Genomic DNA, 13,823 nt, shown 5'->3' with positions numbered 1-13,823 from the left:
CTCAACAATAAGAACACAAATAATCCAATTATAAAGTGGGCAAAAGACATGAACAGACATTTCACTGAAGAGGATGGAGTTGGCAGATCAGCACGTAAAAATGTGTTAAACATCATTAGCCATTAGGGAAATGCAAATTGAAACCAAAATGAGCTATCACGATACACTGATGGTTACAATGAAAAGTAATGACAATACCAAATGCTGCAAGGACAAAGAGAAACTGGATCACTCATATATTGCTGGCAGGAATGTAAAATGATACAGCTACTTTGGAAAATAGTTTGGCAGTTTCCTAAATGACTAAAAATGCAACTACCATACAACCCAAATTCACTCCCAGGCATTTACCCAAGAGAAATGAAACTTCTGTTCACAAAAAATTGTACATGAATGTTCATAGAAGCTTTATTTTCAACAGCCAAAAACTGGAAACAACCCAGATGTCCTTCAACGAGTGAATAAACACTGTGATAATGTCCATACCATGGAACACTACTCAGTAATAAAAAGGAATGAACTACGAATCCATCCAAAGACTTGGATGGATTTCAAAGGAATTATGCTGAGTTAAAAATCCAATTCTAAAAGGTCATTACTTTATGATTCCATTTATATAATATTCTTGAATTGAAAAAAGTAGATATGGAGAACAGATTAATGGTTGCCAGGGGTTTTGGATTGGTGGGGGAGGAGGGGAGATGTGGATAATAGTAGGCATCCTTGAGGTGACGGCATTGTTCTGTGTCTTGACTGTACCAATGTCATTACTCTGATTGTGATACTGTAGTATAGTTCTGCAAAATGTTACCATTGAGAGAAACCAGATAATGCTTTCATGGGATCTCTCTATATTATTTCTTGCAACTGAATATGAAACTACAATTACCTCAAAAATAGAAATTTTAGTCAAAAAATAGCTGCCAAACAACTTAGTATGCTACCATTTTGGGAGCATTAAAATGCTTACACGTGCACTGGCTAGCTCTGCATATGAAACTGTTCACAGGCCACAAAAATTGGGGGTCAAGTGTATAAAAAATTTATTTTTTTTAGAAAGCAAACTTAGTCTTTTTTTTCCCTAAAGATTAGTACCTGAGCTAACAACTGTTGCCAATCTTCTTTTTTCTTTCTGCTTTTTCTCCCCAATTCCCCCCAATACATAGTTGTATATTTTGGTTGTGGGTCCTTCTAGTCATGGCATGTGGGACGCCGCCTCAGCGTGGCCTGATGAGCGGTGCTATGTCCGCACCCAGGATCCCAACGAGCGAAACCCTGGGCCACTGAAGCAGAGTGCATGAACTTAACCATTCAGCCACAGGGCCAGCCCCAACAAACTTATTCTTTTAAACGGCAATAAAGGAAAAGAAAAGAAATTGTTACACAGCTCTCCTTCATTCACTTTTTTACATAAAAATAAAACAGAAATTCTGGAAAGAGAAAATTGAGTAAAAACCCAAGTACTAATGGAGCAAAGAATTATGTGGTATTGTTCTGTTCAAAATAGATACTAACAGAAGGGATTAGAAAGTTGTTCATTATACTGATAGTAATGTCCAGTGTCTCCATTATGTACATCATTTAATTGTATATATTTGGGTGTAAATGCAAATTAGCCGTACACGAAAAGTCTTGTTAAAGCTTTTCATTGATAAGTGATACCCAGATCACTTATCAGAAAGACTAGAACCTTTGAGTAGAAGCTCACATTTTCAAACTTCTACAATTCTTTGTAAGTGGATTATTTAAAAACTAATAGTGCCAGTCTTGTGGCCTGCTAGCGCTAACAACATGCCAAAATGTCACTGACTCAACTGACAGCCCTGGGCTCCCTTCACGTCAACACCACGCCATGCTATTAAAGCTGCTGTTTATAATGATTTTGAGTACCATTTTCCAAACTGGAAAAGGGAGCCATATCAACACTAGTTTCAAATCAATTGGAATATTTGAATTTCAGTGACAAAAGTATCTTTTTGTGCAGTTTATCACTTTCTACAGAATGCCACTTGACACATATAAAACTTTAAGGTGTTTGTCTTTGAGTTTCACCTTCCATTAAGATGTAGTCATAGGAACATACGGCAAATATTGTTTTTGAAAATTTTGGACATTTCATTCATTATTGCAACTATAAATTCAGGGACATTTTAATGCAATTTCTCAGAGCATTACATCAAAGTATGTATTTAAACACATCAAAGAATTGCAACCTCAGTGCTCTAGAAATTCAGATTACTAATGTGAATGCATCATTATTTTCCCATCAACAATAAATAATGAAATTAAGTGTTAGACTATGTACATTCAGCTCAATTCTAATCTTGGATAAATGAGGACATACATTTGCCTATCTTGAAGAATTACCTCTACATATGCATGAGCAATCAGAAATAATGATTTTTTTTTTAAAGAAGCACAGCAGATGTGAAATTAAATCAAATTACTATTAGTCAAGCGAGAATAACCAGTCCAAACAGTACTCTTCGTACTAATACGGCAATTATTTATCAATGCCCCTGCAAAACCTCTACTTCTATTAAGAGATATGTCTAAATACGAAGGATTGGATTCCCCCTTCTAAGGGAAAGAACAAGAGTTGCCAAAAGAATGATGCATTTGTTCTTTTATAATCCTTTCAACATTTTTCCCAAGCACGACTTTACTTGCATTTATTTATATTTTCCAAAATTAGCTCTAACTTATAACATATGTTGTCAGTGTTAAAAAGATAAATTTCTGCTTAACTTTTATGTGGCTTTGACCTACTTTAACGTCCTAACACACCTATGGCCATGACTCGGCACAAAGGTAATTCTTGTAGGTGATGGTGAGTGGGAGGTATGATCCTTATGACAGAGGAGCGATAGCTGCCAATAAGAATTTCAGAAGTAGAAGTCAAATTTTGATTGGAAAAGGACATGAGATGATTCTGAGACTTTCTCCAAACTGAGAATCGACTGCTTTACATTTGGCTTTATTTCTCTTAATAAACCAAAATACAGAAAGACAGAGAAATAGATTGAAACACACCCTCTATCTGTCTATACTCTGCTTTGCCAATGCTCTTATAGTCTAATGACATCCACAATCATTCGTGTAGGGTGTGATTCACAGTCCATGAAGGGCTAAACGCTTAAACTGAGATTTTTAACTGCTAACATGTTATGTGGATACTGTTTCAATGCATTATCATTAAGCAAACTACATAGGTCTCTTCCACAAGCGGACAAAGATGTGTGGACATGCGATGAGTTTCTTTCGGGATAAGGGCACAGATTTTGTTATTAACTTTTTCATTGGTCCTGAGGGACCTGGGAAATTTTTTGTATTGACCAGCACTTTTAGTTAACAAAATGATCTGGAAGACAGCCTTCGTATTCCCTAACATGGCAATGCTGCCTTCCTATTCCTGTGCACATAACCCGTTACCTAAATCATCTTTGCAGATGTGTGTGAACAAGAGGTATCTGCGCTCTATCTGTCTGTGAAGGGCAATAACAAAATGTTACAGCCCATTTAGCAATAAACTATGCATCCTTTCTGCAAGTCTTTGCTTACATTTTATTTGCAACATTTCACCTCCTCTATAAATTTTATTTCATAGTCTTTAGTAATTTCTGGCAACATAAGTAGATACCCAGATGGTATCTCTTTTCTCCATAAGCCAGAAATAATGTCTCAATATAAATTCCAATCCCATCTTTTTATGATTTAGATTCTACATTTTAGAAAGCAGCAACACATACAAATATCGAGACAATACCTTGGGTGAAAGAGACAGCAGCAAAATTTAAGTATAAGAAAGCAGCACGTGACTTCATTGATCCAGCAGTAATAGAATTAAAAGGATACCTGATGACACAGGCGTAAAGACCACTGTCCTGTAGTAATGTTGGCCGGAACCAAATGGAGTCCTCTTCCTTACTCATTCTACTTCCGTCAAAGGCTATTGGCTCTTCAAAGTCTCCAGGACCAGAGCTTTTGTACCACATCAAACTGAGTCCAGCACTTTGGGCTAGGGAATAATTTGCTCTGATATAACCATAAAAGAGTGCACATTTGATTCGAACAGGCTCTCCCACCAAAACTTGATATTTCTTGATATCGACAGACCAATCTGTGCATCCATCAGCTAAAATAGAAAGAAAAAAGAGAGAGAGAAAACATTAGAGAAAATTTTCAGCAATTAGTTCATTTATTCATTTATTCATCAACAAATATTCATTGAGCATCTATATTGGACCAGATTGGATTCTAGGCACAGAGGATGCAGCAATGGATAAAACTCAGAATGGCACTGAAGAGTAATTTACCCTGCTAACAAACAGCCATAATCATCACTTGGTTTGCTTCTGCTGGTACTTATCCTTAGTTTCTATCAGTGTGATGGTTATTGGTTTATTGCCTTCCCACTCTAAATCCACCTTTTTGCCTGTTCTTTGAAAATGGATCTTGACCTTTGAAATATTTTTCCTTTGCTAGCTGGCACTGAGGCCTTGCTGGTAGAAGGTGCTGGAGAGACATTGCAGGAGGAAAGGGTTTTGCTCCCTGGTTCCAGCATGCTTGCTTGGAAGGCTGTTGCTGTGTGCAAGGCTTCTCCAGCACCTGGCTCCTGCAGTGTGTGCTTCTCCAGTACCCAGCTCCTGCAGCTTTTGGTAGCCAGCAGCTGGGCAGTATTTTAGCAGTGGCTCAGGTGAGACAACTTCCCATGAACAGCTTCCCCAGGTACCTTGGAGAGCAGTTCTCTGTCAAATTCCAGAGGGCAGATTTCCAACAAATTCTGCTAGTGTGGCACTTTGGTGACTTCTGCCATTCGGGAAGCCATGCACTTTCCTTCTAAGGTTGGATCTCACTGCGGTGGTGGGAGGACAGGGGCTTTTCCTGGGGTGCTCTGTCTCAGCTATAGGGGTAACGGCAGCCATTCCTCTATTCTTTAGAGTTCTCTTTTGCTATGGACCGAATGTCTGTGTGCTCCTAAAATGACCATGTTGAAGCCCTAACCCTGAATGTGATGACATTTGGAGGAGGGGCCTTTGGGAGGTAATTAGGTTTAGATGAGGTCACGAGGACAAGAACCCTCACGAAGGGATTAGTGCTCTTATAAGAAGAGACAGCAGAGCTTGCACTCTCTTTCTTACCCCCTCTGTGTGCTCACAGAGAAGAGGTCACGTGAGCACACAACGAGAAGTTGGCCATCGACAAACCAGAAAGAGGGCCCTCACCAGAAACCAAAGCAGCCAGGACCTTGATCTTGGACTTCTCAGCCTCTAGAACTGTGAGAAATAAATTTCCGTTGTGTAAGCCACCCTGTCTATGGTATTTTGTTAAGGCCTCCTGAGCAGACTAATACATCTTTCTTTCTTACTAGCTAATCTATCATTTCTCCAATATCCTGTTACATTTAATAATTCTTTATATAAACTTGCTTTTCTTTTTTCTTTTGAGGAAGATTAGGCCTGAGCTAACATCCGCTGCCCATCTTCTTCTGTTTGCTGAGAAAGATTGGCACTGAGCTAAAATCTGTGCCCATCTTCCTCTATTTTATATGTGGGACTCCTGCCACAGCATGGCTTGACAAGTGGTGCATAGATCCGCACCCAGGATTAGAACCAGCGAACCCTGGGCTGCCAAAGCGGAGCATGTGAACTTAAGAGCTATGCCACCGGATGGCCCCTATATAAACTTTCTTTTGTTCAAATTAGTGTGTGATTTTTCTCTCTGATTGGATCCACACTGATAAAATCAGGAATAAATGGTACAGCCAAACGAGGCAGAAAGAAATACAATAAAAGTGAATCAAGCTCTGGTAGTAGTTTCATAGTCAGAGAGGGAGGTAGACAGTCACTTTGCTCTCATTTCTGGGAGCGTCAGGGGAAGTGTAAAGTCGAAGCCATGGTGGGAAATGGGGCCGATGGGGGTGGGGACCAGGTGGGTTTTCTGGGTTTCCTAGAAGCACCGTCTTCCAAATGGCATCTTGACACCATTTTTTATCACCCCTCCCCCTGCACACACATACCAAACAGCAGGTCCCCACAGGACAAGCATGTCTCCGTTGTCATCATCACAAAGAAGTTGTGAATTTCCTGCTTAGACAGTGTAGTTGCCCAATACTTAGCAAGATAATCAACTTGACAATAGCTCACAGTATACAAATAGTGTGCAAAAGGGCAAAAGCCAAGAAAAGAGGACCTCTCAGAGCAGCAACATCTGAGTATTGCAAGCAGGGCTTAATTTACTAGAGATTAAAAAGAGGGCAACCTACAGGGTCTGACAATAGAATGAGTAATGTAAAACTCAGGAGAAGGAAAATGATCAAGATGAAAAGAAAGATGTACATTAGAGCAAAGAAGACCCATAATCTACGGCATTATCTACATTTCTTATCTTAATATTTAACATCTTAGGAGAACTTAACTATGACTGAGTTTACAAATTTTTGTTTACCCTTCACAAAAATATAAGACTTTTGAACCCACTGTTCCCTCTATGTGGAAACTTTTTCACCTACCAACTGCTTGGCCTCCTCACTCACCTCCTCCAAATGTCACCTCCTCAAAGAGGCCTTTTCTAACTGCCTTTCTAAACATCAGCTTCCTATCCTGATCACTTGATCCAGATTCCACTTTAATATTTTTTCACAGGACTTATTGTTATCTGATGTTACCCTATGTACCTACTTTTTTTTTTCTACTTTTTCTCCCCAAATCTCCCCAGTGCATAGTTGTATATCTTAGTTGTGGGTCCTTCTAGTTGTGGCATATGGGACGCCACCTCAACGTGGTCTGACAGGTGGTGCCATGTCCATGCTGAGGATCTGAACCAGCGAAACCCTGGGCTATGGAAGCAAGTGCACGAACTTAACCACGTGGTCTCGGGGCCAGCCCCCAGTACCTACTTTTTGATTGTTTTCTGTCTCCTTAGTAGAATGTAAGCCCCTTGAGGTCAGGGACTTTGTCCTTCTAACTCACTTCTTTTGCCCCAGTGTCTAGAACTGTGCCTGCTAACCAGCTCAACATACATTTATGGAATGAATGAATGAATGAATGAGTAAATAAATTAATATTTAAATTTTGTAACTGGAGAAACTGAAAGACAGCTAATAAGCGGAAGTGCAGGGACTCTCATCCAACTATGTCTGACCCTAGAATGCATTCTCCCTACTGCCCTAGTATGATTCTGTTTCCTAATAAAGGTATTTTCAATTTTACAACGTTCTTTAATCCAGTTACTTTCAATTATCAAATTTTAGTCTAATATTCTTATTAAAGAGCTCTGTTTAGGTCCTGTCTAGACTAAATGTGCTGTAAGCTTGGTAGATATCATCAATTTCTGAACCATTGTCATCATTCCTGTCAATGACTGCTGCAGAGCCGGCACATCACATCAAATAGGATGACAGAACCGTGCACCGATATGTCAAGGTTATATAATTACATGTGATATTTATCAACACATTTTTGTACATTTGTCCCACTGCATGAAATGAATCCTAGGTGGGATTTTATTTTAAACAGTTATAATTCTGGGGATAAGCATGAAATTATCTTGTTTTACCACTATATGGATTAGAATACAATTCTAGAATCAAGTTATTGTATCTGAGGCCATCTGTCACAGAGGATATCGCTGCCAGTGAAAAAGGCTGAAACACCTTCAAGGTAGCAGTATAAGCAGTGAGATGAAATTATTCACTCTCAGAAGATTTGAAAGACAAACCAAAATGCTTGAAGCTAAAAGCAAAAATATTTAGTCTAGAAAGTTCTAAAAAGTTAGTAACAAATTAGATCAAGAGAACAGAGGCAAAGTTGCATGTGGGATAGATAGAGATATTAAGACATACTTTCAGAATATGCTTACTGATAAAAATGTCGAAATAAAACCATAAATATTACTGAAAATTAGAGTTTTTTGTACTTAACTCTCAATCAGAAAAAAAGGTTCAAACAGCTCAGAGTCACACACCGAGGAAAAGGCAGAGAGGAGATGAAGAAATAACAGCACCTTGGATATCAGAGACACTTTATGCTCAGTTTAATATGGAAACAGATGTAGGATCTATGGCCTAGGAAGTTTTACTATCATTAAACTATGATTTTCAAAAATAAACTATAAAATTACTAACGTTTTAATATTTTGGGGGGAAAGATGGCAAATAATATAAAGAACAACTTAAGATCTTTTCAAATTCTTTGGATAAACATTTAAATAAATGATGGGCTTATGTCTTTTTTCAATAATTAAATTAAAGCATTTTGCTGAATGAAATGAATGATATGTCATTTTTCCTTTAACTTCTTGTCTCATTTGCACATTTTCTCTCACTATAGGTGTTTATACTAATGTTTTTCCTTAACTATTTGAAAATAAGTTAGAGACGTAATGATATTTCATCCCTAAATACATTGGTATGCATCTCCTTATGAATGAAGATATTTTTTTGGGGGCCCAGCCCTGTGGTGCAGCAGTTAAGTGCACACATTCCACTTCGGCAGCCCGGAGTTCGCCAGTTTGGATCCCAGGTGTGGACATGGCACTGCTTGGCAAAGCCATGTTGTGGTAGGTGTCACACATATAAAGTTCAGGAAGATGGGCATGGATGTTAGCTCAGGGCCAGTCTTCCTCAGCAAAAAGAGGAGGATTGGCAGCAGTTAGCTCAGGGCTAATCTTCCTCAAAATAAAAAAAAGATATTTTTCTTATATAGCCACAAATTATTTATTTTAATCCTGCATAGTGGGACATCTCAAATCTTAAAAGAAAATGAGATAACTTAAAACCTAACTCTTGATGACCAGAATTGCTACCGATATGTTCCATTTTCCCTTCAGCACACAAGCTCTGTTGGCTTGGAAACAATCATTCTAACAGCATATTTCTCGACACTGTTAATTCTATTATATAAGTTACCAGGTAGCCTTTATTATTATTATTTTTTTAAATTATCATCAGGTAATTGTGTGGAGCAGTAATGTTTAACCTGCTTTCCCGTCTTTCAGAATAAAATACACTTCTATAAGCCTCCCTCAGGAATTTGGCTATTGGTATCCTCCTTCTTTGATGGAGGATTCCATGGGAATACTCTAGTTCAATGACTCCTTTGCAGTACATATTCCTTCAGAGTCAATGGGACTTTACGAAGCCATGAAGTGGCATTGGGGGTGGCAGTTGGAAGCACCATATTTTTCATTTTTGTTACCACCCACAATGTTCTGGGAGTTTATATGAAGACAGTGATGGAGTTAAGATTCACAACTAATTCATTTACAAAGAGTTCATACTGATGTACCATTTCATGAACAAAGGCTGCACAGACTACAAAATGTAAATATATTCAAATGAGATTAGGGAAAGTATTTTTAATTAAGTCACCATTACTACATATATAAGAGCTCAAAATATTTCCATGGTAACAAGCTTGAAGTTTGTATTCTTAAAAAAAAATCTAATCATAAAGCTTATACATATTGCACCCTAACATGAAAATGTAAGACTTTACTTATAAAAGGGCAAATCACATTACTCTTAAAGTATCTACTTGGATAGGTACCTTGGAATAATGATAAAATAATTAAGACATCTGTGATAGTGTAATAGACGACTCCCACCACGATCCCTTTACTCAACTGAGGTATCCATTCTCCAGCTACTTCGAGAATTGAATGCTAACAGCTCACAGTTGTCTACTTCTCTTGAAAATTACCCTTGATTGACAGGACCCACCCTGCTAGGAAATCTACACCCCCTTGGGTGTGCTCATGGCCAATAATTGACTGATGTGCGTGGACAAAGGGCTGCTCCTTTGCTTCAAGCAGGGACAATTCCATAGTGCAGTTCATGCTCAAGAGCTGCCCTGTGTGTGGACCATGCCAAGCCTAGAGTTTACCTGTGACCTCCTTGCTGGAGTCTTTCCCCTTTCCTGTCCTGCTTCCCTTTCTCCCTTTTAGGTTTTCCCTGAAGAGCACTCCCTCAATTAACGACTACATCAAATATCCTGCCCCAGGCTCTGTTCTAGGAAAGCTGATCTAAGACAGATTTGCATATTCATATAGTGAGAACTACCTTCATTCTTGTTTCTGTCCTAGGGGCTAGAGACATCAAGACATAGCCCTTGTTTTCAAAGAGCTCACAGTCTACTAGAAGAGGCAGACAGAAAGTAAAAGCACAACATGGAAATGCAATGATAAAGAAATGCAGATGGCTGGTCAGGAACATGTTCTGTGAAGGGAAAACATTTGCGATGTCTATCCAAACTTAAGAAGTTAGCCATGCATAGAACAGGTGGACAAATATTTAATTTGCTGGTAAACACAAAAGCAAAGACATAAATAAGAAATAGTATAGTTTTGCAAGAACTAAAAATGGCTTTGTGGTATAGAAACAAGTTTAAAGCAGGAAATAGCAAGAGATGAGGGGAAAGAAGTGGGCAAAGACAGATCGTGGGGGTACTTTTATGAGATGTAAAAATATTTGGCTTCATTGTGAAAGTGATGGGAAATATTAAAGAGCTTCAATAAGGAGGTGATGGAGCTAGTCTAATGGTTTTAGACATGCTATGCTGGGTGAATCGTTAGGTAGAGATATAAGGTAGAAGGCTTTGGCCAGGAGAGTGATGTTACTGAAGGTCTGAAGCTGGGCAGTGGTAGTAGGGAAGGAGACATGGGGTGGATTTGAGAAAGATTTAGGAGGTAAAATTGGCAGAAGAAGGTGATTGACTGAATATAAGTGGGGAGGGAGAGGAATAATGCTAGTTTACTCTGCAACTCATAGCTTTTGTCATTGACTGAAATATCTTCCCGAGTCAACTAAAAAAATCAACAACACCATGTCTGTCAAGTGGTGGGGTCTTTGAAACATTTTTATAATTTCTTCAATGAAAATTTTTAGGCACTGAAAATATAATGAAGTTTTAAAAATGACTCAGACAGATCTTACATGCATATTTCTTCTTTTTTTAAGTTGCAATGATCAAAAATAAATATCTGACATATTGGCATCATATGTTTTTACCCCTAGCATGCTTGGAAAAATCCAAACTTGAGAAATGAACACAGTTAGAGGGTGTGGGCCAGGCACATAAGCTATCACAGACACTGAACAGAAAAGCTGAGGCTAGATTTTAATTAGGTGGATTCTGCATTTTATCTGCCCTGGCTGCTACTCTTTCCAAATGTGAACTTCGTAAATGAAAAATGGCAATGTTGGCATCCTTCTGAGGAGGAAGCAGAGATGTCCCCAAGTTATCAGCAGCAATGGTAGTAACAAAATACAACACAAGTTAACCAGTATACATCGGTTCACACAACACTTCGTCCTCATCTCTACTTTCTGGATTATGTTTATCTGGGCTGGAATGGTTCCAGATTCTCGCCTTTTTTATATACGTGTGTGTGTATATATATATACACACACATACATGTATATATACACTGTAACAATTTTGGCAAAGCTCTTTCAAATATATTGAAGTGATTTGTGTGTGTGGTAAGAATTGATGTTACTCAAGAGGCTCTGCCAATTATCAGGAATCCAGTTTCTAGAATACACTTTGTCTAGTAAAGCCTGGAAGTTATCATCTATCACCCTCTCAGTGTAGGTCATCTCCAAGTGGGTGTAGGCCTTGGTCAGCTGTCATCAATTTTTTTCTGAGATATGGTTCTCTCTTCATCAGGGGAGAGCTGGTGCCAAGGCAAATAGGATCTTGGTAGTGTAGTTAACCCTCTATCCTATCTTAACCTCCTAATTCTAACAGGCATTCCTGATACTAACACACACAAAGCTGTGCATTGCTTAGCATGCACTGGGTAAGGATTTTTAAAAACAATTTTGTTTGGATTGTGAGGAAGATTCACCCTGAGCTAACATCCGTTGCCAATCCTCCTGTTTATTATTGGTTGAGGAAGATTATCCCTGAGTTAACATCTGTGCCAGTCTTCCTCTATTCTGTATGTGGGTTGCCTCCACAGCATGGCTGATGAGTGGAGTAGGTCCACACCCGGGATCTGAACCTGTGAACCTTGGGCCACTGAAGTGGAGCGCCCAGAACTTTTAACTACTCATCCAAGGGGCCAGCCCGAGGATTCATTTTTTAAGGTACTTGTTTTCTAATGATAAAAAGAAAAAAGGGAAACTATAGGAGAGTAAAAAGAGAATAATATTCATGTATAATCTATCCTTTTGTTTATTTAGTTTCTCTTTCAGTTGAAATCATACATTCTATAAAATATTGTATCATACTTTTTATGGAATATTTTGTAATAATGGCAAAATATTCCATAATATTGCTACTTTATAACTTATTTAACTCTTCTGCTGTTAGTTGACTTTGTTTTTCCCCTAGGTTTGACTGTTCTAAATAGTTCTGTGTTAAAACAGCTTTATACACAATGCTCCACAACCTTCTCCTCAAAAAAAAAAAAAAAGAAAAGAAAAAACGTGTTATTTCCTCAGGACAGAATCCCAGAAGTACAATTACTGGATCAAACAATACATTTTTGAAGGCTTTATACTAATTTGAAAATAGATTTTCAAAAACTGTCTCATAACCTGCTTTCACAATAGCCATCTACATAAAGCACCTATTTTACGACATATGCTAAGATTTTAACTCTTACGCACTGTTTCTTTACCTGTACACCAAGCACAGTTTATGTACTTTTGTTTAAAATTACAAAAATATAGCATCAGCATAAATATCACTCACCTGATAACTGAACGGCAAAGTTGTCACAGCCATCATTTATCAACCCTAATCTCTGGTTGGAATTATCATACTTATTTTGCTCTATTTCAAACTATTTTTACTCAACATTATAATTCGATCCATTTACTTCTGTATTGTGTTTTCAATGAAAGATTGTGTTAATGCAAGCTTTTGCACTTCTTTTGGCCCCGCTCTATAGGGAAGCTCCTCACACGTGAGGAAACCAATTTTGTTGGCGCCTGCCACAAAGACAAAATATGGCAGCGAAGTTCCCTGAAGCATGGTAAAGGGATCGGTTGCCCAACTTGGGGGCCCCTTTTGCTCAGCCATAGCGGCCTCTCACATTTCTGGTACCTCTCTTCTCACCCATAATGCCTCCTAGTCCATTACAAACCACAGCAGTGTTTTGTATTTACCTTTCCCCCACTGTTGTTGTTACCTTTTCCTTTACTGGATCATGTCAGGAGTGAGTCTTTCCTCTTTGAAATGCTGTCTAGAGATACGGCCTGTGACCCAACAGCCAGGAAATAATGACATTGACCCAGTACTTGCCCATATCATCCAATAAGGGAAGAGAAGCCATTTTTGTGAACAACATGGGGTTTATGTAAAGCACGCTTAAAATCAGTTTTCACTGTTGACCATTTCTCAACGTCAACAGCCCATTTGCTGTGGGGTCACCAGAAATGCTACAGTATTCCCAGGATGGGAGATGGATAAAGAGGAACTAGGGGTATGATTTTTATCTTTCCTGGCGAGGAACGTCTAAGCCAAGCCTGAACAGCACATCACTGGATTGGAGTAGTAGTCTGGCTTTGGTCTTTACTGCACATAAATTTCTCCTTGCTGACCTAATATATCCTGGTTGAATAAAATCAACACCTTGTCCAGGGCAAAAGAAGGCCAGATGAGCTTTCATATTTTCAGAAAGAAAAAGGGGGAGAAACAGACTCCTGGGTTCTAGAGGAGAGTTAGCAACAATGACTCTTAGTTCCCTCTCCTTGCATTTTTTTATAGGTTTGAGGAGTGTTATATTCCTGACTAGCAGGGAACTAACTCCCTGTAATTCAAGGTAAATATTCATTGAGTGTCTTCAATCATAAGTTGACTACTTTATGATCA

At 38.6% G+C, this 13,823-nt stretch overlaps 1 protein-coding gene across 1 annotated transcript in view; it reads right to left on the bottom strand.

Moving 5' to 3' along the window:
* The window catches only part of IL1RAPL1 (interleukin 1 receptor accessory protein like 1), a 1,264,984-nt gene that overhangs the window by 588,425 nt on the left and 662,736 nt on the right, over positions 1–13,823 (bottom strand). Inside the window, exon 3 of the mRNA XM_070603331.1 lies at positions 3,856–4,135. Coding sequence (XP_070459432.1) covers positions 3,856–4,135 — 280 coding nt within the window. The remainder of the gene's footprint in view (positions 1–3,855; positions 4,136–13,823) is intronic.

This window comes from Equus przewalskii, chromosome X (assembly GCF_037783145.1).
Source record: "Equus przewalskii isolate Varuska chromosome X, EquPr2, whole genome shotgun sequence".
NCBI classification, from domain to species: Eukaryota; Metazoa; Chordata; class Mammalia; order Perissodactyla; family Equidae; genus Equus; species Equus przewalskii.
Note: the sequence above shows the minus strand (reverse complement) of the source record. Positions and strands in the feature narration are given on the sequence as shown.